The following is a 25639-nucleotide window of genomic DNA, read 5'->3' on the forward strand; positions in this document are numbered from 1 at the left end:
ACCATGTGTTTTAAATTATTTTAAATGATTTTAAAATAATGAAATTAAAAAAAGCAATTTAAAATCGTTTTTAAATTTATTTTAATAATTAATTTTAATTATTTTAATGAAATTAACGTTTTTAAAAAACAATTAAAAACCATTTTTTAAAAAAATTATCTCTGCAATTTGCCAGGGGTATACCCCTTGCAATACTCCTGTCATATTTTGGGTCAGACTGCAGCTGATTGACAGCGCGTAAGTTCTGCAGTGCGTCAGAAAAGCCTGCAGTGCGTCAGGTAAGCAGGTTGTTGAGTCAGACAATTAGTCAGGGCCCTGCCAGGGGTTTTTCCAGGAGTTATAAGAGGGGTTTAGACAGGAGTGTGTCCCACGCAGATTTGCAGCCCTGGCATAGCAATTTGCTATGAGCGCATTTGCCACTGATTCAACTCCTCACAAAAGCCCTGGCAAATGGCTTTTTCCCAGGGATTCTTGCAATTTCACAAGGAATCCACCCCTGGCTAATTGCAGGATTTCTTGTAGTGTTCAATTGTTTTTCTCTGCTATTCTCCCTTGTTCATAATTGTGGTTCAAAGTACCAAAGGGAATGGATTAGGTATGACAATTTATCATTAAATATTCCAATTTAATAAATGACACATGTTGAACATTATTTGTTGCATTACTTAATAACTCTCGGATGCCATGCCTCAAAACACAAATGAATCAAATGATGGTAGTATTTGGCAAATAATTTATAATAATATCTAGAACGAAATTTGTTTCTTTAATTAATAAGACCTCCATTGCTGCAAGTGGCAAAGTACTTGGATCAATTCATTGGTTCAGGTTGTAAGGCATTTGATCCTTTTTAGCAAGTGATCAAAGGTTTGATCTCTGACTCTTGTATATGAAAAAAAGAATCCAATTAGAAGTAGAGAACTCATCTTGTATATCTCACGGGTTCTCTGACGCAGATTAATCACCGCTAAAATTCTTGTGTTTCTTATCAACATTTTCTCATAACAATAAGCATTTTCCATCATGTTAAGTCCTTTTCTATTTAAAAATGATCTGCAATGCTAGGGAGAATGATAGATGGTAAGAAACATGGAAGTTCCCAACTTCCAAAAGATCCTACTGAAAGGCAATAAATAAGCCTATGGGTGCTCAAATATTGTTCTGAATGAAAGCAAGTTGATTACCAAATAAACTACCCTCCCCAAGTGGATAGCATAGGGGCAAGTTCCCAAATTCAAATACATGAAACTAGGATTATGTTAATGAATACCGATGTGATTACTGCAAAACGAAGAAGAACGACAAGTCATTTAGTTACAAAGCAGATGTTTGAAGAAAGAGGAGTTCAAGTACCAAGAAACACAACAGAAAACAACTGCATAAATTTAGGAAGTTTTCTGCCATGGTAAAAGTAACAAGCAACCTATCATTGCACAGCTTGATATCACCAGTCTACTGCATCAACACATACTGTTGAGTGAATGTAATGATGTTGTGCTCATTTTACTTGGGAAACAGGAGAAAGAGACCAAAAAACATTTCTGACTTCTATTATTCTTTTGATCGTTTTAACAAGTGCCTCATCAAAGAACCTGTCCAATGTTATTGCAACAAGACGAATATTATTTTCTAGAATCACAAGATTTTTGAAACAATTCTTCATTTTGAAGATTTTTCAATTAAAAAAAAAACTAATATGGAATGTATAACTAGAGAGTGGGTTTTGAGTTTCATACCTATTGAACAAGAAGGTTGTTCTTGGTATTCTTCATTATCATTGTTAGAGCTTCCGACTTCACCTTCAATTTTTCTTGGCTGTCATCAATATCATTTTTCAAATCAAAATCAAATTCACCAGAGTCCTGAGCACTGGATTTTAATTTTGATTTAACTATTTCCTCACGACTACTACTTATAACATACAGCTCCGACTCACTTTTCAAGTCATATACAGGTAAGACTCCACACCCCTTTATCCCCTCTGTTGACCACCACAATTGTTCCTTTTGACCTTGAAGTAGGAACTGAAATGATAGGTTGCAAAAGTCATGACTTCCAGTTTCTTGTTTGTTGTAACCATTCCAGCATATCAATACATGATCTGAAATTAATGTCCCAAGATATTTGCAACTAATACGACATCTGTCGACTTCTTTGCCAAAGTTGCATGCAACTTCTACACCTGACAAGAGAGAAAAATGACGAACACCATCTTCATCAGGAGTGTCTTTAGAGAAAGTTCGTACCATGTTCTCAAGCAATAACCGTTGAGTGGAGTTCATATCCAGATAATTGCAGTTAACAGCTGTCAAATATAACAGGGATGCTGGAAGCTCTGCTAGAGACACAAGTTTCCTGCAATCATCTAAATCAAGCCATTTTAGGATTGAATGGTTTTGGATATTCTCGGGGAGACTTTCTAAGTTGCAGCACTCATTCAATATTAGCTGTTTTAAAGATTGTATGCCATCAAGGATGGACCAAAGACTTAATGCATTGATTTCTGTGCACCCTGAAAGGTCTAGCTTTGTAACAGACCACAGTCCATGATCATCTCTTAACTTATTCCCAACAATTTTAAGCTTGTTACACTCAGATAGGCCAAGCCAAGTAAGTTTGCTATTGCGCCAAATCGATGAAGACAATTCACGTATAGCAGTGCCGCCTAAGGTCAACTCTGTCATTTCCTCCGATGTCACCAAAAATTCTGTGAGAGTTGAACAACCATCGAGTAAGAGTTCACGAAGAGATTTTGAATGAATGTTGGTTTTAAGGCTTTCAATCTTTTTGCAACCTCGTAAATCTAGATATCTAAGATCAGGGAGACAGAAGATGGAAGGATGGAGCTGACACAGGCTTTCACATTGAAAAACACTCCATGAAGATTTGTATCCTTAGATAAGTCTGGGATCTCAATCAGATCTTTGGAGGATTCAAGCCGGAGTATGTTTAGATTCACAAGATTCTGTAACAATAAATAAACATGACATTGCTTAGAAACCATTAAATCCATAATTAAGCATAAATAGAGACTTCTTAAGAATGTGCATCAGACTTCCTCTCATACCTAAATAAATTAACACGTACGTATATCCAAACACATTTGTACCTGAACTCCATCCCAGAGCTTTTTAAGCTTGCTATGACCCATGTGAAGCTCTATGAGCATTTCAGCACAAAAGGTTGGTGGCAAAGACTCAAGGCAGTATCCCTCCCACATAAGGAACCTCAATTTATTAGAAAGCCACTCAAGACCGTCGGGAAAGTGCACATTGCATGTTCTCCCATTAGATATATTATAGATTTTAAGATATCTTAAGTTTGTCATCCTTCTAAAGGAATCAGACTTTAAGTAAAGATTCCCAACTTCTGTACTATCAAATGTTATACCTTCCACAACTCCCGTTCCCTACCAAACAAAAATCAGATTATTAATTAGGAAAGGATGTAATAAATGTTTGCTTGTTATATTTCATAACCACAAACATGTGTTTTCATATGGAAGTAATTGCATTGTCTACTTACCTTGTTTTTTTTCAATACATCAGATATTTCTTCAGCATTCCACAATCGACTTCGTTTTCCAGGGTTCTTAGATTCTTGATTAACAATCTCTCGTCCCATTTCTTGTAACAAATCATGCATTTCTATACCATCAACGTCCGACTTGACATAAACATGCCATATTTTTTTTAGTTGTATGAGAGATTTATCTAGAAGGACTTCTATCCCACTTACTGCAAAGAACTCACAAGCTTCCAAAAGTTTTCTTACGAAAGATTTACTCTCTTCTCTCAGCAAGCATGCGTTGTCTAGAAATATGGCCTTTTGACAACAATCTAAGTCATCATAACTCAATTTTAATACATTGTAAATTTTCGTATTGGGAATCTTTTGGAGCTTTTTCAATTCATTTTCCCATTCATCTTTGCCTCTTGAACTCAGATTAGCACCTAAAACTTTTAAAGCCAGAGGATTGCCTTTGCAATAGGCAATTACACTCTCTGATAGATCTTCATATCCAATTTTAGGATGTTTTTCCTTGAAGACAGTCAAACTGAATAGCTGAAAAGAATCATGATTATTCAATTCCTTAACCTCGTATATTTCACATTTACTGAACTGACTAATTATGTGCTTATCTCTAGTTGTAATAATGACCCTACTACCGGGTCCCAGCCCATCAATTTTTAGGATAAAATCTTCTATTCTCTCTAAGGTTTCCACGCCATCCAATACAATTATAACTTTTTTAAGCGCAATCCTTCTTTCGGAGAAAGGGACTTCTATGTAGGGTGCATCAGGATGAAGATTTTCTTCCTATAACAATGAAGATAAAAGTTTATTGTATACAACATTGAGTCCATACTTGTTTGATTCATCCATTACATTGAGGAAGCAACGACCTTCGAATTGGGAATAAAGTTTAGCATATAAAGTCTTAGCAAGGGTTGTCTTTCCTATGCCACCCATGCCCCATATTCCAAGGACTTTAACATCATTTGACCCAATTTTCAGCATTGATTCAATTTGTTTATAATTTTTCTCAATTCCAACAAGACCCTTAATTTCATATGGGTATCTAAGATTTAGTTTCCTTAAAACATCTTCAACAATGTCCTTAATGAAGTCCACTTCAATCCTTGCACATGAAGGAAGGAAAGGTCTTACAAGTCTAACAAATACAATAGAAGAAAAATACATCTATATGATTAGTATACAAATTTGTAGTCAACATGGTGGCATTAACATCTATTTTTTCTACGAAGTGAAATCCTAAAGAAATTCCAAAAAATCAAAAATCAAAAAAAGGTTTTTATGCTACCCAAACGATAAGATGATGTATTCTTTGTATTTAGATTTAAGAGTATCAATTGAGTGATAAGTGTATGCAGGGTACAAGAATATGTTGACTTTGAAGACTCCTACCCTCTTCCCAATAGTAAATAACTGTGCTATATTAGAATACAAAACATGCAAATGATAGGAAATAGTTTATTGATTTTACTTTGAATTTTGGAAACATACAAGTGATGAACATATCCAAAGCTGGATAGTTTGTTTTATTTACCTATAATTTTGAGAGTCCCATCCAACTAAATTAGCTGCCTCAGTGAGAGAGGCTTTCCATTTCTCCAACTTGGCATTATTGTGCTTCAAATCTTGCTTATGTTTTGCAAAGGCTTGCTTGTAACTCCCGGTTTGCTTCCTCACATGTGATGGATCAATGTTGTAAAAAATAGGTATCACGATCTGTTCCATATATTGCTTGCATTCTAGAATCTTTTTGAGATCATTCAAACACCATTTTGAGGAAGCGTAGTTTTCTGAGAAGATGACAATAGACACATGTGACTCCTCAATGGTTTTGATGAGTGTTGGTGAGATCTCATCTCCTTTTTGAAGGTCATTGTTGTCTATGAAGGTTTCAACTTTCTTTCGACTCAAAGCATCATAAAGATGGCTTGTGAAGTTTCTGCGAGTATCCTCACCTCGAAAGCTAAGAAAAACGTCATATTTTTTCGGAGGCCCCACATAAGAAGAAGATATAGAGGAAAAAGCACTGCTCATTTTCTGCGCGGCGGTTATGATTTCCAAATGCCTGCACTAAGCCACTAATCACAATGCTACAATAAAAAAAAGTATTGGGCTTCATAAATTTGATTATCATTTGGAATCATTTTTGGCAGCATAACAAAAAGAATGGCAACATTCAAAGCGAGCCTAACAAAAATAAGGCAAATTCTATATTACACCCAATATATTTGAGTGTATCGGTACATCCACTCTTTAAATTAATAGTTAAATGAGTTTTTTTTTGAAGAAAAATATTATTTTTTATCATTTATTATTATAATAACTAAATCTTATTCATAAAAAATATCAACAAAATAAAATTATTATTTTTTGAATTTTTATTGCTCATAATTTATAACATTTATTATTTTTTACGATAATATGTAAAAAAAAATACTATGATTGTCATAAACAATGAAATGATTTTTTTTTTTTTTATGAACTGATGTTATATAAAATATAACTATTGACAAAGAGCTATTTATTACATAAAAAATTATCGTTAATTTATAAAATTATGAAGTAGGAGTACCGGTACACCTCACTTTGTGAGTGTACCGTAGAAGTTTCCCAACAAAATAATTACAATAATATAGATGAATGTCTTGAGACAATTTATTTTTGGCGATTACTTTCTCCACCCTATAAGGTTCTCACACGTCCTTTTTTTTTTCTTTCCAAATTGCCCCTTAGATTTTAGAAAATGAAAACCAATTCCAAATATAAATTCCGAAACATTTCGCTTTATAAAAGCAAGATCAGCAACTTCCACCATTTTACAGTTTTAGTTTTACAATTTCACTTTCTCTCTCTCTCTCTCACCGATCCCATAATCCTAAAATATTGGTCCAATCTTTGAGTTTTTTTTGCTCAAAATCATCACATTTGAAGCTTTATCAAACCCCATAGTGAAGGTTAGGTCTCATTCCATCTGCATACAAGCCTTTGAGTTCGAATATTTTTTTTGTGGCAACTGAATATGTTTGGATTATAAAATCCAAACTGGATTGTTGAAGTTCAGATTTTATAATCTGAAGTGTACCTGTAGGCAGATTTTTGGACAATTTTGTGGATTTATATTGATTGCGTTTTACCTGGTTATGCATGTTACAAGCATGGATCGTGTTGGGCGCACCGTGGGTGATGGAGAAGCAATGCATGTTTATGTTTGGAGAGAGCGTTTGGAGAGGTTGCAAGCGGAGGGGAGAGTGCCCAGGCGTGGCAAGGGCAGGGAAAGGGCACGCCGTGGTGATGCTGATGGCGAGGGAACATCTCAGGGGAACTATATTGAGCTTGAGCCACAGAGGGAGATAAGAGAAGGTGGAGGGTGATGTTGAGCAACAGGAGGAGGGTGATGAAGAGCAGCATGAGCGTGTGCAGCCAAAGCCAAAGGAGCTTGATCACTATCTTGGTGGCCCACACGACTTGACTGTGCTGACCAAGTACCATGTTCACGTGGTCAGGATGGCAGTTGATGAAGTGGTAAGACACTGCACCTTTAATTTAATGAAAATTGAATTTTTATGTTTAATTAATAATAATTGTAAACTTTTTGTTAATTTTTGTCATGTATTATTTCGATTACTGTGAAACTGATGTTAATTTTTTGTTTTAAATTTTAGCAGTGCGGTGACAATTTAAAATGTGTAAACAACAGGAAGAAGATAGAAGCGATACATAAACCAAAGGTTTAAATGTATTTCATCCTTGCAATTAAGGGTCGTTTAAAAATTGGTCCCTGTATTCGCTAATCCTTGCAAACTAGCCTTGCAATCATTAATCATTTAAAATTTCGTCCTTTGACCAACTTAATCACTGCCACGTCACTAATTTGATGACGTGGCAATCACTATCACACATGAAATTCCAATTTTTCTCTTAAGAAGAGGACAAAATATTGAAGAAAGAATTAGAAACTCAGGGGTAAAATTGGAATTTCATGTGTGACAGTGATTGGCACGTCATCAAATTAGTGATGTGGCAGTGATTAAGTGGGGAGAGGGACGAAATTTTAAATGATTAAACAATGCAAGGGTAAATTGCAAGGATTAGCGATTACAGAGACCAATTTTTAAACGACCCATAATTGCAAGGATGAAATACATATTTAAGCCTAAACCAAACAAGACTCTGATGGCAAGACTGTGTGGTTTAAGCATGGGCTGAAAGTCACTGGTCTTCGGTGGCTGCAGGATATCAGCTACAGCCAGATTGAACACGGGCTTTGTTCTGCAATTGTGGAGAGATGGCACGAGGAGACATCGAACTTTCATCTTCCGTTTGGGGATATGATAGTGGCACTGGATGATGTGTCATGTTTGCTGCATCTCGCCATCGAGGGTATGCTCTTGTCCTATGAAAGTATGTCAAGGGGTGATGTTGTTGAGTTGTTGATGGAATTGTTGAGGGTTGATGCGGGCGAGACATGGACCGAGGTGGAAAAGAAAAAAGGTGGACATGCACGGTTTAACTTCTTGAAGGATATATACTTTCAAGGAGCATGTTCGGGAGGCACATGAGGTCTACCATGCTGGTCAGTTTGTTGAGATGCAGCAGCGGGAGTATTTTCCAACAGAAGGTATGGCCTAAACTAATTTTATCAATTTATTTATTTCAAATTCTATGATCAATTTGAAAATGACCTATGTAATTAGAGAAACTAGCAGTTAAATTAAAATTGAGGGAAAAAAGATCATACCAAAGTCAGATCAATCCAGCTTCATGCAATAGAGGAGAAAAAGACAGTATGGCTTAGCTTCTGGTGGAATCAAATTTGGATGAAAATTAATTAAGGATAAACACACACAAACACTTCATAATGCCTTGGTCCTGATGTATATACATGTAATGGGTCAAATTTAAAATATAAAATAACAAGTGTGGCTTAGCTTGCTTCCTTTTTGATGGAGACTACTAGATAAACTATGGAATTGGATTTCAGATTAAAATATATGCAAAATTAAGCTTGTTGTCCTTCAATTTTGAGTCATTTTTCAGATTATACCTATTCACGTATGTAAACACAAGTTAATTACAATAGGTGAGTTGCTGAGTGAAATGTCTTAGGTGCAATTCCAAGAACAATTAGATTATACCTATTAAGCTTGTTGTCCTTTAATTTTGACTATTTTTCAGATTATACCTTTTAGTTTTTCTTTCTTCCTTGAATAGTTTCTTCAAATATTTATAATTACCAACAGAAGGTAGAGCCTTGGACTTATACAATATATAAGTGGCTTAGATGTATTCTTGTCTTTCGTTGGTCTATGAAATCGTAAAAACAAACACTTTCGTATATTTAATTAAATTTAAAGGTAAAGTAAAACATTAAATTAATTTTAAAATCCCTCCCCTCGTGAACCACATCAATTAATGTTTTTATTTTTTGTGGAATTTCTAAATGTTTTAATTGATTAGTTTTTTTTTTAAAGAATGTTTTGATTGATTAGTTGTGTATGTACAAAGCTGTTTTAGACCGTCGACTCGTTAATCTTAAACCCTTAACAAAAACTGATTTAGACCGTCGACTCGCTAATCAAACCAAGTAATTAAATTAAAAAATTACTTTCTGTTGGAGAAAAGATACTATTTGGAATATGCATTGGAAATAATGAGTAGCAGAGAGATTACAAACACTATATTATTTTGTGGGAAAACCAAGATCTTTGATCTGTATCATTTAAAAAGGAAAGACCATTAACAGAACCATTATTATTCTTCTTATCTTTATTTCTTATGACTCAAAATCATGAAACTCAAGTAGCTACTGCAATAGGGAGAAAAAGAGGAAGAAGACCGACAATTCATTTAATGACGAAGCAGAAGATGTTAGAAGAAAGCAGCATTGCTATCTTCAATGATCAAGAACATTGACACTGTGATGTGATCCTAAAATTCTCTCTCTTGACAAGAATAATAAAGTCATTGTAGAATAAAAGAACCAAATTAATTTTGGGTTCAAAGTTTTATTTTCGTAGGTCATTATATGTCTGTCTTGTTTTGGCTATATCTGGAGCTCTGGATATCCGTTTGAGGTGATCTTTAACTCGTTGGAAAGCTTACGAAATTCTCTACATTTCATCTGTTTGATTCAAGAGCAAATTCGGAATATTTAATGGTGCAGAATGAGCTGTAGGTAGAAGACGTGGTTAAAGTATGTTAGCTGAAGAATTAAAGGTGGTGTTTGTGGAATTGTAACGTCTAGCCATAATAAGCCTTCACAAATCAATGTGCAAATGAATATGTAACCTTCTCATGCATTGATCAACCACCAACTTTAAAGATCCAATTAAATTGTAACCTCTTTTGTAATAACTAGCCACCTAGGAATTATAACACTAATTATGCTATGATTGTAAGTTTTTCAGCTTCCAAGCCTATTTCCTATAAAAAGGGGGCGAAAATAATGAAGGGGACAAGTTGAATTTAAAAAAAATAAAAAATAAATAGAGAATTTTAGGATCACATCACACTGCTAAGGAAAATGAATGGGGATCTTTACACAAAATTATGAAACGCTGCAAACCTGGTTATAGCTGACTACTTATACCAACAATAAAAACAGGATCAGATTGATTAATACCAGCAATCACAGCACAGAACTGCTGAATAAAATTAGGAATACTTCTGCAAAGGTATAAATTATAAAGTTTAAATATGCCTTTAGTCCTTGCACTTTTATCAGATTTTGGCATTGGTCCCTACACTTTTTTTTGTTTGGAATTGGTCCCTGCACTTTGTAAAAATATTGGTATTGGTCTCTCTATTAACTTTCTGTTAAAAAAAAAACACAAAACTATTGGTATTGGTCCCTGCACTTTGTAAAAATATTGGTATTGGCCCCTGCACTTTGTAAAAATATTGATATTGGTGCCACGTGGCGTGAAATGATTGGGCCACGTGGCACTCCGTTGATTTTGTGTTTTTTTTTTTAACAGAAAGTTAACAGGGGGTCAATACCAATATTTTTACTAAGTGCAGGGACCAATGCCAAAATCTGATGAAAGTGTAGGGACCAATGACACATTTAAACCAAATTATAATTAGCACAACGTATCATTGCACTTAGGCATTTAAATGATGAATTTAATACCAGTCTACTGCATCACCGAATCTTTCTGAATGAATGCGATGATGTTGTGCTTATTGTATTTGAGAAACAGGAGAAAGAGATTACAATATTTCCGACTTGTATTATTCTTTTGACCCTCTTAGCAAGTGCCTCAAAAAAAGACCTGCCCAATATGTTGTTTCAGCATAAAGTTATTGCAATACACCGAGCATTATTCACTTGAAGGATTAAAATTTTCTATTAAATAAAAAATATTGAATCTATAATTATAAAGTCGGTTAAAACTTCATACCGATTGAACAAGAAGGTTGTTCCTCTTTGCATGAATAGGAAGGTTGTTCCTGGTTATCTTCATTTTCATTGTTAGAGCTTCTGACTTCACCTCCAATTGCTATAGACACATCAGAGTCTTGAGCAATGGATTTTAATTTACCAATTTCCTTACTAATGATACTGCTACCACCACCTTCCAACTCACGTTCTAAGGCATATACAGGTATGACCCCACACCCTTTTATCCCCTCTGTTGACCACCACAATTCTTCATTGGGACCTTGAAGTATGAATTTAAATGATAAGTTACAATCATAACTTCCACTTTCTTGTATGTTGTAACCATGCCAACGCATCAATACATGATCTGAAATTAATGTCCCGAGATAATTGAATCTAATGCGACGTCTGTCGACTTCTTTTCCGCATTCAAAGATAATACAATGAAGGACATGGTGGTTAACAGTGAAGCCCTCAGAAAAAAGGATGCAAAATATGAAACCACACAAGTCAGATTTAGCAATAGGAAGAATAGTTATTGAAGCCTTGATTGTCTGAAAATCAAAATTTAATGGAATTTGTGCTCCTGGCATGAAAGAGAAAGGACGGATAACACCTTCATGTTCAATAGAAGGGTCTTCACAGAACTTTTGTGCCTTGTTCTTAATCAATGAAAATTGTGTGAAGTATGTGTCCAGATATGTGCAATTAACGGCTGTTAAATAAAACAGGGATGGCGGAATCTCTGTTAGAGACACAAGTTTCCTGCAATTGTCTAATTCAAGCCATTCTAGCATTGAATGGTTTTGTATGTTCTTAGGGAGACATTCTAAGTTGCAACACTCATTCAATTTTAGCCGTTTTAAAGATTGTATGCCATCAAGGATGGACGACAGACTTATTGCATTGATTTCTGTGCACCCAGAAAGGTCTAGCTCTGTAACAGACCCCAGTCCATGATCATCTGTTAACTTATTCCCAACAATAGTAAGCTTGTTACATCCAGCTAGGTCAAGAACAGTAAGTTTGGTATTATGCCAAATCGATGAAGTCAATTCATGTATAGAAGTGTCACGTAAGGATAATTTTGTCATTTCCTCCGATGTCACTGAAAATTCTGTGAGAGATGAACAACCATTGAGTAAGAGTTGACGAAGAGATTTTGAATGAATGTTTGTTTTAAGGCTTTCAATACTTATGCAACCTCTTAAGTCTAGATATTGAAGTTGAGGGAGAGAAAAGATGGATGGATGGAGTTGACGCAAGCTTTCACATTCCGAGAGAAGTACAACAACAAGATTTGTAGCCCTAGATAAGTCTGGGATCTCAATCAGATCTTTGGAGGATCGAAGCCAAAGTGTTCTTAGATTCACAAGATTCTGTAACAAGAAATAAACATCCATGAGTGTTGATTAAAAGAGAAACAAAACCTAGTTAAACATAAAGAGAAACATCCTAGCTCTGCTGCAATTTAGTGAAAAACATTTGTACCTGAACTCCATCCCAGAGCTTTTTAAGCTTGCTATGACTCATGCAAAGATATACAAGCATTTCAGCACAAAAGGTTGATGGCAAAGACTCAAGACAGTATCTTACCCATAGAAGATACCTCAATTTATCAGAAATCCACTCAAGACCGTCAGGAAAGTACACATTGCCTGTGCTCCCATCAGAATCATTACAGATATGAAGATATCTTAAATTTGTCATCCTTCTAAAGGAATCAGACTTCAAGTAAATATCCCCAACATTTGTACTATGGAACCTTATACCTTCCACAACTTCAGTTCCCTGACAAATAAAAATTAGATTAATAATTAGGAAAGGCTGTCATGTGTACTTTCCTCGTTATATTTTATAATCACATACATGTTTTTTCGTATAGAAATGATTGCATTCTCTAGTTACCTTGTTTTCTTTTAATATATCAGATATTTCTTCAGCTCTCCATAACCGACTTCGTTTTCCAGGATCTTTAGACTCTTGATTAACAATCTCCCGTCCCATTTCTTGTAACAAATCATGCATATCTAAACCATCAGTTTCCAATTTGGCCAACGAGTGCCAATTTGATTTTATTTGTATGAAAGCTTTATCTAGAAGGACTTCTATCCCACTTTCTGCAAAGAACTCACAAGCTTCCAAGAAATGTATCACAAACATTTTATTCTCTCCTCTCAACAAGCATGCGATATCTAGAAATATGTCCTTTTGAAAAATATCTAAGTTATCATAACTCAATTTTAACATATTGTTAATTTCCCCATTTGGAATCCTTTCGAGCTTTTTCAATTCATCTTCCCATACTTTTTTGCCTCTTGAACGGAGATTTTTACCTAAAACTTTTAAAGCCAAAGGGTTGCCTCTGCAATAGGCAATTACACTTTCCGATAGATCTTCATATCCAATTTTAGGCTGTTTTTCTCCGAAGGCAAACAAACTGAATAGTTGAAGAGAATCATGTTTGTTCAATTCATTAAACTCATATATTTCACAATTACTCAACTGACTTAGTATGTGCTTATCTCTAGTTGTAATAATGACCCTACTACCCACTCCCAACCCATTAATTATTAGGATAAGATCGTCTACTTGGTCTAAGGTATCCACACCATCCAACACAATAAAAACTTTTTTACGTGCAATCCTTCTCACGGAGAAAGAGGATTCTATGTAGGATGCATCGGGATGAATTTTTTCTTCCTCTAACAATGAAGACAAAAGTTTATTGTGTAGACCATTGACTCCATACTTGTTTGATTCATCCATTACATTGTGGAAGCAACGAACTTCAAATTGGGAATAAAGTTTACCATATAAAGTCCTAGCAATGGTGGTCTTTCCTATGCCACCCATGCCCCATATTCCAATGATTCTAACATCATTTGACCCAATTTCCATCATTGATTCAATTTGTTCGTAATTTTTCTCAATTCCAACAAGCCCCTTAATTTCATTTGGGTATCTAGGATTCAGTTTCCGCAAAACATCTTCAACAATGGCTTTAATGAAGTCTGAGTCACTCCTAACATATGAAAGAGGGGAAGAAGGTTTGACATATCTACTAAATACAATAAAAAAACATCTATATGATTAGAAATATATACAAAATTTATAGTCAACATGATGGTAGTGGCGTAGTAGAGCAAAAAAAGAAGCAAAAATGAGATTCGAGGAAATGAAATACCAAACACACAGTGCAATTAAAGTCTATTTTTTCTAGGAAGTGAAATCCTAAAGAAAATTATAAAAAAATAAAAGTTTTATGATACTCGAAGCATGTGTTGCTACTATTAAGATTTTAGTGATACAAATAGAATCAGCCAAATCGAAGTAAAAAAAATTGTGAGATAGTGTATGATGACTTTGATAGTTTTGAGAAGGTCATCAACTATGGCCAGGCACATCAATGTCATTGTTCACTTCTCGAAATAATTTGGCCTGGTTTACTTTCTAAAATTATATTTCGTCTTCAATTTCTAAAATTTATGTTCATTTCCAACTACAAATATGGAGATGAAAGACTTATGAAGTAAACAATTGTGCTATATTAGAAACAAAACATTCAAATGATAGGAAATAGTTTATTGATTTTACTTACCTATAATTTCGAGAGTCCCAACCAACTAAATTAGCTGCATCAGTGAGAGCAGCTTTCCATTTCTCCAACTTATCGTTATTGTGCTTCAAATTTCGCTTATGTTTTGCAAAGGCTTGCTTGTAACTCCCGGTCTGCTTCCTCACATGTGATGGATCTATGTTGTAAAAAACTGGTATCACAATCTGTTCCATATATTTCTTGCATTCAAGAATCTTTTTGAGCTCATTCAAGCACCATTTTGAGGAAGCATAGTTTTCTGAGAAGATGACAATAGATGCATGTGACTCCTCAATGGCTTTGATGAGTGCTGCCGAGATCTCATCTCCTTTTTGAAGCTCATTGTTGTCTATAAAGGTTTCAACTTTCTTTCGGCTCAGAGCGTCGTAAAGATGGCTAGTGAAGTTTCTGCGAGTATCCTCACCTCGAAAGCTAAGAAAAACCTCATATTTTTTCTTAGGGACCACATCAGAAGAAGATACAGAGGAAAAAGCACTGCTCATTTTCTCCTCGTGACGGTTATGAATTCCCAGGGCCTGTACTAAGCCACTAATCACAATGCTACAATAAAAAAAAAAAGTAATGTTTATTGTGTTCTTGATACTTTTGACCACACTCATTCTCGTTGTAATTAGAGAAACTAGTTGTTAAATTAAAATTAAGAAGAAAAAAGATCATACCAAAGTCAGAATCAAGCTTCATGCAAGAAGACTTTAAAGTCATAAATCCCAACAGTAGTATGGCTTAGCTTCTGCTGGAATCAATTTTAGATGAAAATTAATTAAGGATAAACACACACAAACACTTCATATAGATGTAATGATTCAAAATTAAAATATAAAATAGTAAGTGTGGTTTCGTGGTTATCCTTCAAGGAAGTTTCGTGGTTTTATTTTCAGTTTTTCTTTCTTCCTTTGAATAGTTTCTTTAAATATTCAAATGTGTACGTCGTGGTGTTCTTCAGAAGGTATGGCCATCACATTATTCTTTATAACAACCATATAAAAAAAAAAATGACATTATGAATTTGTCATCATGTGTGGTCAGATCAGATGCATAATGTGTAAGACGCCGGCTGAATAAAATATGGCAACAAGAGAATATTTAGACAAACAATGATGCACATAATATAGTGTGAATCTAATTTCCTATATTAAACTAAATAGTTGTTACATAAGGTTCCATTTCTTTCTATTTGTTTTTTTACCAATCAAATTAAGTAACCTTTAAACAAATATCATATATAGTTGAACCGTTGAATCTTGAACCTTATTCACATGTTCAATGGCTGGTCCAATCATTTGTTTAATGGTTGGTCCAATTTAGAAAATATTAATGAAGACGGCCTGCTTTGATAAATTATTTATTTAAAAACTTATTTATATCCTTTTTTACTAACAAGGAATTGAGACGTAACCAAAAAAAAAACAAGGAATTGAGATGGCCCTCTTCCGATCTCATCCCAACCCCACCAATGGCCAACTTTAAAGCTATGTTTGGATTGGTAGAGAGTGGTGGAATGGAATTGAATGAAGTGGGATAGATTCACATTCTATTGTTTGGTTTTGTAAAAAAAGGAATAGAATGGAATGTAGTGTAATGGAACTCATTGCATCCAATACCACCTATTTAACCAATTTTCCAGTTCCTCCCAATTTGGGGTGTATGCAATGAAAAAACAACAATCTTCCTAGTAAATACTATAAAACAACAATCATCACCAATGGTGGAAATTAATCAACAAAAATTGAAAAAGACTTCCATAAAAATGAGTGCCTCAAAAGTAACCTTCAAAAGATTCAATTGATAAGCAATAATCCAGCTTAACATTGAGCTTCTCATACGTAGCATTCCAATTTATTATGTCTGAATTACAAGCAATCAGAAGTTGAGGACAAGCCTATAGAAGCTCAAATTTTTCTGAATAAAACCATACCCTACACCGAATTAGGGCTCTATGAAGCCTCTAATACTCGAAACAATCGAAGAAGCATTGGGGCTCTAAGACTAAGAAGGAGAAGATGAAAAGAAACTAGCTACAAAATTAAAACATATGTTTTCATTGATTAATTACATTCCTAAAGATACAACACACTTATCCCCTCTGTTGAACACCACAATTGTTCCTTGTGACCTTGAAGTAGAAATTGAAATGATAAGTTGCAAAAATCATAAATTTCACTATCTTGTCTGTTGTGAACATGCCAGCATACCAGTACATAATCAGAAATGAATGTCCCAAGATAACTGTCACTAATACAACGTATGTCGGCTTCTTTTCCGTTTTCAAAGATAATACAGTGAACGGCATCAGGGGCGGTTCTAAGGCCCGGCGACCCCCGGCTCCGGGCCAAATTTTTTGTGTAAATCCCTATGAATTTCTTATATAAACCCCTATAAATTGGGCAATTTCTTTACATTTTTTATTATTTGCTTGCAATTTCTTATGTACGCCCTATAAATGTGTTGCAAAAAAATTTTCCGCCCAGGCTTTACAATATTCCTGGCTCCGCCACTGAACGGCATGGTGGTAAACATTAAAGCCCTCAGAAAGAATGATGGAAAATATAAAACTGCACAAATCAGATTTTGGAATAGGAGGAATAATTATTGAAGCCTCTATTGTCTGAAAATCAAACATGCATGCAATGGAGTCTTCAGAGAAGGTTTGTAACATGTTATTAAAAAATGACGGTTGAATGGAGTATGTGTCCAGATAACTGCAATTAACGGCAGGGATGGTGGAAGCTCTGTTAGAGACACAATTTTCCTGCAATCATCTAAATCAAGCCATTCCCAACATTGAATGGTTTTGGATATTGTCGGGGAGAACATCTAAGTTGCAACACTCTTTCAATTTTAGCCGTTTTAAAGACTATATACCATCGAGGATGGACCACAGACTTAATGCATCGATTTCTGTGCACCCTGAAAGGTCTAGTTCGGTAACAAACCCAAGCCCATGATCATCTGATAACTTCTTCCCAACAGTGTTGAGCTTGTTACACTCAGTTAGACCAAGAGAAGTAAGTTTGCAATTACGCCAAATCGATAAAGATAATTCACGTATAGCAGTGCCATGTAAGGATAACTCTGTCATTTCCTCTGATGTCACCGAAAATTCCATGAGGGATGAACAACCATCAACTAAGAGAGATTTTGAATGAAAATTGGTTTTTAGGCTATGACTCATGCAAATCTCTACAAGCATTTCAGCACAAAAGGTTGATGGCAAAGATTCAAGACAGTATCCATCCCATCGAAGGTACCTCAATTTATCAGAAATCCACTCAAGACCATCGGGAAAGTACACATTGCATGTGCTCCCATCAGATATATTATAGATTTTAAGATATCTTATATTTTTCATCCTTCTAAAGGAATCAGACTTCAATAAAGATCCCCAACATCTGTACAATGGAACGTTATACCTTCCACAGCTTCAGTTCCCTAATAAAAACATTTTTTTTTAATAATTAGGAATGGTTCCCTGATGAACTTTCCTTGTTATATTTCCCTGACGCATTTTTGTTATAATTAGGAATTGCAAACTCTATTACCTTGTTGTTTTTCAATAATTCAGATATTTCTTCAGCCCTCCACAATCTACTTCTTTTCCCAGGGTCTTTAGATTCTTGATTAACAATCTCCCGACCCATTTCTTGTAACAAAACATGCATTTCTATTGTATCAACATCCAGATTTACATGCCAAATAAGTTTTAGTTCTATGAGAGCTTTATCTAGAAGGACTTCTATCCCAATTGTTGCAAAGAATCGACAAGCTTCCAATACATGTTTTACAAAATCTTTATGCTCTTCTCTCAACAAGCATGCGATATCTAGAAATATGGCCTTTTGACAACAATCTAAGTCATCATAACTCAATTTTAACACATTAAAAATTTTCCTATTGGGAATCTTTTGGAGCATTTTCAATTCATTGTCCCATGCTTCCTTGCTTCTTGAACTCGGATTTGCACCTAAAACTTTTATAGCCAGAGGATTGCCTTTGCAATAGGCAATTACACTCTCTGATAGATCTTCATATCCAATTTTAGGATGTTTTTCTCCGAAGATAGTCAAACTCAATAGTTGAAGAGAATCATGTTTGTTCAATTCCTTAACCTCACATATTTGCACATTTTGTGAATTGACTAAATATGTGTTTATATCTAGTTGTAATAATGACCCCACTACCCGGTGCCAGTCCATCAATTTTTAGCATAAGATCTTCTATTTGCTCTACAGTTTCTCTACACTATCCAGCACAATGTAAAATTCTTTACGTGCAATCCTTCTCACAGAGAAAGGGGTTTCTACGTGCAATAATTCTCACTCTGTTTTTTTATTTTTTTATTTTTTTTTCTTCTTTCTAATCCTTTGAATATCTCCAGGTTCTTACTTTATTGAAGGAAATGTAACATGAAGAAAATATAAGGAAATGTAACATGAAGCAAAATTTGAGGAAAGAAAAGTTAGGCCTCATCCTCAAGTAGTAGGAATGTAGTCCAATTTTGATGGCAAATTACACCCTATTTCCATTAACTTTTCATCGGTAAGAACCATGTCATGGACGAGTCTTCAGATAAGCAGAGACTTTGAGGGAGGAATATCTTTGCTCCAAAGTAGGAGCAATGTGTTTTTTAAAAGAATAAGTATCTTTTAAAAGCTAAATTTCCATCAGAGGTTCTTTTCCAAATCAAAGAATCTTCACAGTCTTCATCAGGAATAGTTGCAGCACAAGCAAGCTAATAGTAGGGAACATCAACAGGACATCACGAAGAATGTTCCAGTGAAAATTGGTGAAATAGTATTAGTCAGACACTTTTGAAGGGAAAGTGTTGATAAATATATTTTTCCTTATAAATATAAAAATAAATATTTGTCACCGATACAATAAAAAAAATACACAAGACAAATATTCATAAAAAATTGGATTATTATTTTTCATTGATAAACAATCTATGACACAAGATATAAACGGAGAAATAATTGTCACTATTAAGCAGTAGTAATTGACACAAGATATAAATACTTTCATGTACTTGAAGCTGCTCATTCTAACCAAGGAATTTCACTACTTCAACACCAATGTTGCTCAGATTTGTTTGCAAACTCATGCTTACTTTGCTCAGAACCCTTCTCAACATCCTCTGACCCCTCCATGAAGTTACAGAAGCATCATAGCTCGATATCAAACAGTCTAATGCATAAACAGATATTGCGATGAAGTATTGTGCGAGAAACAATGAGACAGAAAACGTTTCTGACTATTATAATTCTTTGGACCCTCGATAAAATACAGCCGGTCATTATTTTCTAGAATCATGAGAATTTTAAAACAATTCTTCAATTGAAGGATTTAAATCTTTTAATAAAATAAGCTAAGGTGGAAGGTATGATTGAAAAAGTGGAAATTATATAGTGCTACAATCAAAATAATTAACGGCTACTAACTAGCATAACCTCTAGGAATTAGAAAGCTTCTGCCTTGTTTAAAGATACAAACATACAATTACACAGACTTGGGTCTAATTACTTGGCGCCTGCGTCTAACAGAAGGTTGTTCCTCTACTTTGTAAGAATAAGAAGGTTGTTCCTGATCATCTTCATTTTCATTGTTATAGCTTCTGCCTTCACCTCCAATTGCTATAGACACATAAGAGTCTTGAGCAATGGATTTTAACTTACCAATTTCCTTACTAATGCTACTACCCCAATATTCCCATACAGGTAAGACCCCACACCCCTTTATCCCCTCCTTTGACCACCGTAATTCTTCATTGGGACCTTGAAGTATGAATTGAAATGATAAGTTGCAAATATCATAACTTCCATTTTCTTGTCTGTTGTAACCATGCCAACATATCAATGCATGATCTGAAATTAATGTCCCAAAATAATTGTGACTAATGCGACGTCTGTTGACTTCTTTTCCGCGTTCAAAAATAATACAATGAAGGGCATGGTGGTTAATAGTGAAGCCCTCAGAAAAAAGGATGCGAAATATGAAACCACATAAGACAGATTTTTTAATAGGAAGAATAGTTATTGAAGCCTCGATTGTCTGAAAATCAAAAATTATTGGATCTTGTGCTCCTGGCAGGAAAGAGAAAGCATTTATCACACCTTCTTCAATAGAAGGGTCTTCAAAGATCTTTCGTACCATGTTTTCAAGCAATGACCATTGTGTGGAATCTGTGTCCAGATAAGTGCAATTAACAGCTTTAAAATATAACAGGGATGGCGGAAGCTCTATCAGAGTCACGAGGTTCCTGCAATCATCTAATTCAAGCCATTCTAGCATTGAATGGTTTTGGATATTCTCTGGGAGACTTTCTAAGTTGCAACACTCTTTCAATTTTAGCTGTTTTAAAGATTGTATGCCATCAAGGATGGACCACAAACTTAATGCATTAATTTCTGTGCACCCTGAAAGGTCTAGTTCCGTAACAAACCCAAGTCCATGATCATCTGATAACTTATTCCCGACAATGTTAAGCTTGTTACATCCAGTTAGGTTAATAACAGTCATTTTGGTATTACGCCAAATTGATGAAGACAATTGATGTATATCAGTGCCACATAAGGATAACTCTGTCATTTCCTCCGATGTCACTGAAAATTCCATGAGAGATGAACAACCATCAAGTTTAAGGTTTCGGAGAGAATTTGAATGAATATTGGTTTTAAGGCTTTCGATCTTTATGCAACCTCCTAAATCTAGTACAATAAGTCGAGGGAGAGAAAAGATGTATGGATGGAGATGACGCAGGCTTTCACATTTATAGAGATGTACTTTTTCAAGATTTGTAGCCCTAGATAAGTTTGGGATCTCAATCAGATCTTTGGAGTAATTAAGGCTAAATGTGATTAGATTCACAAGATTCTGTAACAAGAAATAAACATGCATTAGTGTCGATTAAAAGAGAAACAAAACCTAGTTAAGAATAAACAGAAGCATGCCATACTAACTCTGCTGCATTTTTGTGAATGACATTAGACTTCCTCTTGTACCTCTATAAAGTTAACAAGTACATCCAAACATTTTGTACCTGAACTCCATCCCAGAGCTTTTTAAGCTTGCTATGAGTCATGTGAAGCTCTACAAGCATTTCAGCACAAAAGTTTGATGGAAAAGACTCAGGACAATATCCCTCCCATTGAAGGTACCTCAATTTATCAGAAAGCCACTCGAGACCATCAGGAAAATGTACATTGCATATGCTCCCGTTGGATATATTATGAATCTTAAGATATCTTAAGTTTGTCATCCTTCTAAAGGAATCAGACTTCAAGTATAGATCCCCAACTTCCGTACTATCGAATATTATACCTTCCCCAACTTTAGTTCCCTGACAACGAAAATTAGATTAATAATTAGGAAAGGCTGTCATATGTACTTTCATTGTTATATTTTATAATTACATACATATATTTTCATATATAAGTGATTGCATCCTCTGCTTACCTTGTTTTCTTTTAATATATCAGATATTTCTTTAGCTCTCCACAACCGACTTCGTTTTCCAGGGTTTATAGATTCTTGATTAACAATCTCCTGTCCCATTTCTTGTAACAAATCATGTATATGTAAACTATCAACTTCCAACTTGGCATACGAGTGCCAATTTGGTTTTACTTGTATGAGAGCTTTATCTAAAACGACTTCTATCCCACTTTCTGCAAAGAACTCACAAGCTTCCAACAAATCTATTATAAATATTTTATGCTCTCCTCTCAAAAAGCATGCAATATCTAAAAATATGGCCTGTTGAAAAAAATCTAAGTCATCATAACTGAATTTTAACACGTTATAAATTTTCCTATTTGGAATCTTTTCGAGCTTTTTCAATTCATTTTCCCATGCCTCTTTGCCTCTTGAGCGGAGATTTGCCCCTAAAACTTTTAAAGCCAGAGGATTGCCTTTGCAATAGGCAATTACACTTTCTGATAGATCTTCATATCCAATTTTAGGCTGTTTTCCTCCGAAGGCATTCAAACTGAATAGCTGAAGAGAATCATGATTGTTCAATTTCATGACCTCATATATCTCACATTTACTGAACTGACTAAATATGTGCTTATCTCTAGTTGTCATAATGACCCTACTACCCGGTCCCAGCCCATCAATTTTTAGGATAAGATCTTCTATTTGCTCTAAGGTTTCTATGCCATCTAACACAATTAAAACTTTAATTTTACGTGAAATCCTTCTCTTGGATAAAGTGGCTTCTATGTAGGATGCATCAGGATGAATATTTTCCTCCTCTAACAATGAGGATAAAAGTTTATTGTATACAACATTATGTCCATACCTGTTTGATTCATCCATTACATTGAGAAAGCAACAACCTTCAAATTGAGAATAAATTATAGCATATGAAGCCCTAGCAAGAGTGGTCTTTCCTATGCCACCCATGCCCCATATTCCAAGGACTCTAACATCATTTGAGCCAATTTTCAGTATTGACTCAATTTGGTCATAATTTTTCTCAACTCCAACAAGCCCCTTAATTTCACATGGGTAGCTAAGATTCAGTTTCCGCAAAACATCTTTAACAATGTCCTTAATGAAGTCCGATTCGATCCTAGCATATGAATGAGAGGAAGAAGATTTTACAAGTCTAACAAATACAATAGTAGAAAAGTACATCTATATGATTAGTATACAAAATTTATAGTCAATAAGGTGACAGTGGCTTAGTAGAGCAAGAAACAAACAAAAATTAGATTTGAGGAAACAAAATACCAAAGACACAAGGTAATAAATGTATAATTTCTAAAATTTATGTTCATTTCCAATTAAGAACATGGAGATGAAAGACTCATGTAGTAAATAGCTGTGCTATATTAGAAAACAAAACATGTAAATGATATGAAATAGTTTATTTATTTTACTTCGAATTTTTTCGTTTTGTTTACCTGTAATTTTGAGAGTCCCAACCAACTAAACTAGCTGCCTCAGTGAGTGCATCTTTCCATTCCTGTAACTTGTCATTATTGCTCTTCAAATCTCGCTTATGTTTTGCGAAGGCTTGCTTGTAACTCCCAGTCTGCTTCCTCACATGTGATGGATCTATGTTGTAAAAAACAGGTATCACAATCTGTACCATATATTTCTTGCATTCAAGAATCTTTTTGAGCTCATTCAAGCACCATTTTGAGGAAGCATAGTTTTCTGAGAAGATGACAATAGACACATGTGACTCCTCAATGGCTCTGATGAGTGCTGGCGATATCTTATCTCCTTTTTGAAGCTCATTGTTGTCTATAAAGGTTTCAACTTTCTTTCGGCTCCGAGCATCATAAAGATGGCATGTGAAGTTTCTGCGGGTATCCTCACCTCGAAAGCTAAGAAAAACGTCATATTTTTTCACAGATGCCACAGAAGAAGAAAAAACACTGTTTGTTTGCTTCCTAGCCATTATGAATTCCAAGCGCTGCGCTAATCACAATGCTACACTCAAACATAAAAAATATTTGATGTTTAAATTTGTTCTCGGTTACTTTTTGTACTGGCACTCGTGATAGTGTTACATATTGAGATTTATAAATCAGATTGACATCAGATCAGGCAGTTCAAAGTCCACATATTGCTCATATATCGACCTAGGTAATGTGTATTTTTTGATCTAGGAAAGCTATAGAATATGGCAATTCCACGGGCCAGATTAATTATTACTTCACATTCATAGGCTATTTAAGTCTAGTTTTATGTATGGACTCCAATCATGTTTAACCTTGTTGCTTGAATTGAATTCTAGGTTTTATCAGGGTTTCTCTTCATTAGCCTTTTAAACATTGAGTAGTAATTAACAAATATGAAGACTAACTTAGCATTCATTCTTCAGAACCAATTTGAAAGACTAATTTGAAATATTTGCCAATATTGATTTCAAATTCAAGGATAAAATTATGAATAAACTACAATTAGAGAAACTAACTAGTTAAATTATAATTGACGGAAAATAAATAGCTTCTACCGGAATCAAAAGCAGGCCTAACCAAATAATTCCAATAATTTAGATGAATGTCTTTAGACACCAATTTTTTCATTTTTAAGTGTTTAGGTACAACAGTTCATAATGCTTTGGTCGTGATTTTATATGGATTGATCAAAATTAAAATATAAAATAACATGTGGATTTCATGGTTTCCCTTCATAGAAGTTTCGTTTCCAATGCGTAGTCAGATCAGATGCATAAATGTGCAAGACGCCGGCTGATTAAAATATGGCTACAAGAGGATATATATTTAGAGAGAATTCAAATCCTTCTAAGTAAATTTTATTGTTTGGATGATTAATTTAGAGAATTTTTTAATTTAATGAAATTTTATAAAGTATTTTGTTCAAGTTAAATTGAGTGAATTTCAAATGACAAATAAGATCTAGGAATTTCAAATTTCAAGTATCATTGTAACATACATTTTACTTTGAAAACCTGGTTACTTTTTCTTATCTAGTTAAAATAAATAAATTTCAAGTATTGTAAGTGCTGGGTTGAAAGAGATGTGGTTTGATCATTATGTAGGATAAAAAAAATAAAAAAATAAAAAAATAAAATAAAAAAATCATGAATAAATGTTACTCACTCCATCTCAAAATATATAATTTGCTGAGTTTCTGCCTAATTTCAATACATGATAATTAGTCTAACAGATAACTTAGTCTGCATGATGCCAAGTTGATTTCCAAATTTGGCATACGGCATAAAATACCTTACCTTCCCCAGTCAGTTTGGCAAAGTGGTAAGTTCTTATTGGTTGTCAGTGTGAAAGAAATTTACACCGACAGTGCATGCCCCTAACTCTATTGATAAATGGTATTTTACAATGATCTGAGTATAGTTTTGACAGTTGACATCATTGGAATGGGAAATTTTTAGTTGACAATGCCAAATACAGTAAGAACTGTAAACAATAGAACCAACATTATAGACTGTTATTTTGTGGGAAACACCAATATCTTAGACCTGTATCATTTAAACAGGAAAACCCATTTACAGAACCATTGTTCTTCTTATGTTTCTTTCATATGACTCAACCATGAAAATCGAGCAGCTACTGCAGAAAGGGGAAAGAGAAACGGGAATGAAAATTCTTTTGGCGGTAAAG

General features: G+C 34.5%; 3 protein-coding genes and 1 non-coding gene across 6 annotated transcripts; all 4 read right to left on the minus strand.

Moving 5' to 3' along the window:
* Nucleotides 1–1146: 1146 nt before the first annotated feature.
* Nucleotides 1147–8518, minus strand: LOC25489133 (disease resistance protein RUN1). Its single transcript, XR_005645110.1, has 6 exons — nucleotides 8276–8518; nucleotides 5072–5602; nucleotides 3526–4675; nucleotides 3110–3409; nucleotides 1737–2965; nucleotides 1147–1592 (listed from the first exon to the last, which is right to left on the minus strand). It is a non-coding gene; the product is annotated as a disease resistance protein RUN1 (transcript).
* Nucleotides 8519–8958: 440 nt separating this feature from the next.
* Nucleotides 8959–15451, minus strand: LOC25489135 (disease resistance protein RPV1). Of its 3 annotated transcripts, XM_039831232.1 has the most exons (8): nucleotides 15200–15451; nucleotides 14523–15080; nucleotides 12830–13982; nucleotides 12413–12712; nucleotides 12126–12300; nucleotides 10941–12038; nucleotides 10670–10811; nucleotides 8959–10306 (listed from the first exon to the last, which is right to left on the minus strand). In XM_039831232.1, the coding sequence occupies exons 2-7, from the start codon at nucleotides 15020–15022 to the stop codon at nucleotides 10771–10773; spliced, it is 3267 nt and encodes a 1088-aa protein (XP_039687166.1). In that variant the 5' UTR covers nucleotides 15023–15080; nucleotides 15200–15451; the 3' UTR covers nucleotides 8959–10306; nucleotides 10670–10770. The 3 variants fall into 3 exon arrangements, with proteins under 3 accessions (XP_039687166.1, XP_039687164.1, XP_039687165.1); XM_039831230.1 differs by having other exon boundaries at nucleotides 10941–12300; XM_039831231.1 differs by having other exon boundaries at nucleotides 10941–12300; nucleotides 12830–13946; nucleotides 15200–15450.
* Nucleotides 15452–17394: 1943 nt separating this feature from the next.
* Nucleotides 17395–18733, minus strand: LOC25489136 (disease resistance protein RUN1). Its single transcript, XM_013604581.2, has 2 exons — nucleotides 18080–18733; nucleotides 17395–17907 (listed from the first exon to the last, which is right to left on the minus strand). Exons 1-2 carry the CDS (start codon nucleotides 18731–18733, stop codon nucleotides 17395–17397), a joined length of 1167 nt encoding a protein of 388 aa, XP_013460035.2.
* A 1303-nt stretch (nucleotides 18734–20036) lies between these two features.
* Nucleotides 20037–23949, minus strand: LOC112420179 (disease resistance protein RPV1-like). Its single transcript, XM_039832014.1, has 4 exons — nucleotides 23447–23949; nucleotides 21993–23148; nucleotides 21577–21876; nucleotides 20037–21410 (listed from the first exon to the last, which is right to left on the minus strand). The coding sequence occupies exons 1-4, from the start codon at nucleotides 23947–23949 to the stop codon at nucleotides 20037–20039; spliced, it is 3333 nt and encodes a 1110-aa protein (XP_039687948.1).
* Between the last annotated feature and the right edge of the window lie 1690 nt (nucleotides 23950–25639).

Source organism: Medicago truncatula, chromosome 3 (assembly GCF_003473485.1).
Source record: "Medicago truncatula cultivar Jemalong A17 chromosome 3, MtrunA17r5.0-ANR, whole genome shotgun sequence".
Taxonomy (NCBI): domain Eukaryota; kingdom Viridiplantae; phylum Streptophyta; class Magnoliopsida; order Fabales; family Fabaceae; genus Medicago; species Medicago truncatula.

Coding starts and splice junctions, on each gene's coding strand:
- LOC25489136 (XM_013604581.2), bottom strand. CDS start 18,733: ATGGACTGGCACCGGGTAGTGGGGTCATTATTACAACTAGATATAAAC. Junction 17,908..18,079: donor AATTATTGAAAAACAACAAG/GTAATAGAGTTT, acceptor TCTTTATTGAAG/TCTGATTCCTTTAGAAGGAT.
- LOC25489135 (XM_039831230.1), bottom strand. CDS start 15,022: ATGAGCAGTGCTTTTTCCTCTGTATCTTCTTCTGATGTGGTCCCTAAG. Junction 12,713..12,829: donor ATATATTAAAAGAAAACAAG/GTAACTAGAGAA, acceptor TTTATTTGTCAG/GGAACTGAAGTTGTGGAAGG. Junction 10,812..10,940: donor ACAACCTTCTTGTTCAATCG/GTATGAAGTTTT, acceptor CATATTGGGCAG/GTCTTTTTTTGAGGCACTTG.
- LOC112420179 (XM_039832014.1), bottom strand. CDS start 23,949: ATGGCTAGGAAGCAAACAAACAGTGTTTTTTCTTCTTCTGTGGCATCT. Junction 23,149..23,446: donor TGGGACTCTCAAAATTACAG/GTAAACAAAACG, acceptor TGTATTTGTTAG/ACTTGTAAAATCTTCTTCCT. Junction 21,411..21,576: donor AGCTCTGGGATGGAGTTCAG/GTACAAAATGTT, acceptor TTCTTGTTACAG/AATCTTGTGAATCTAATCAC.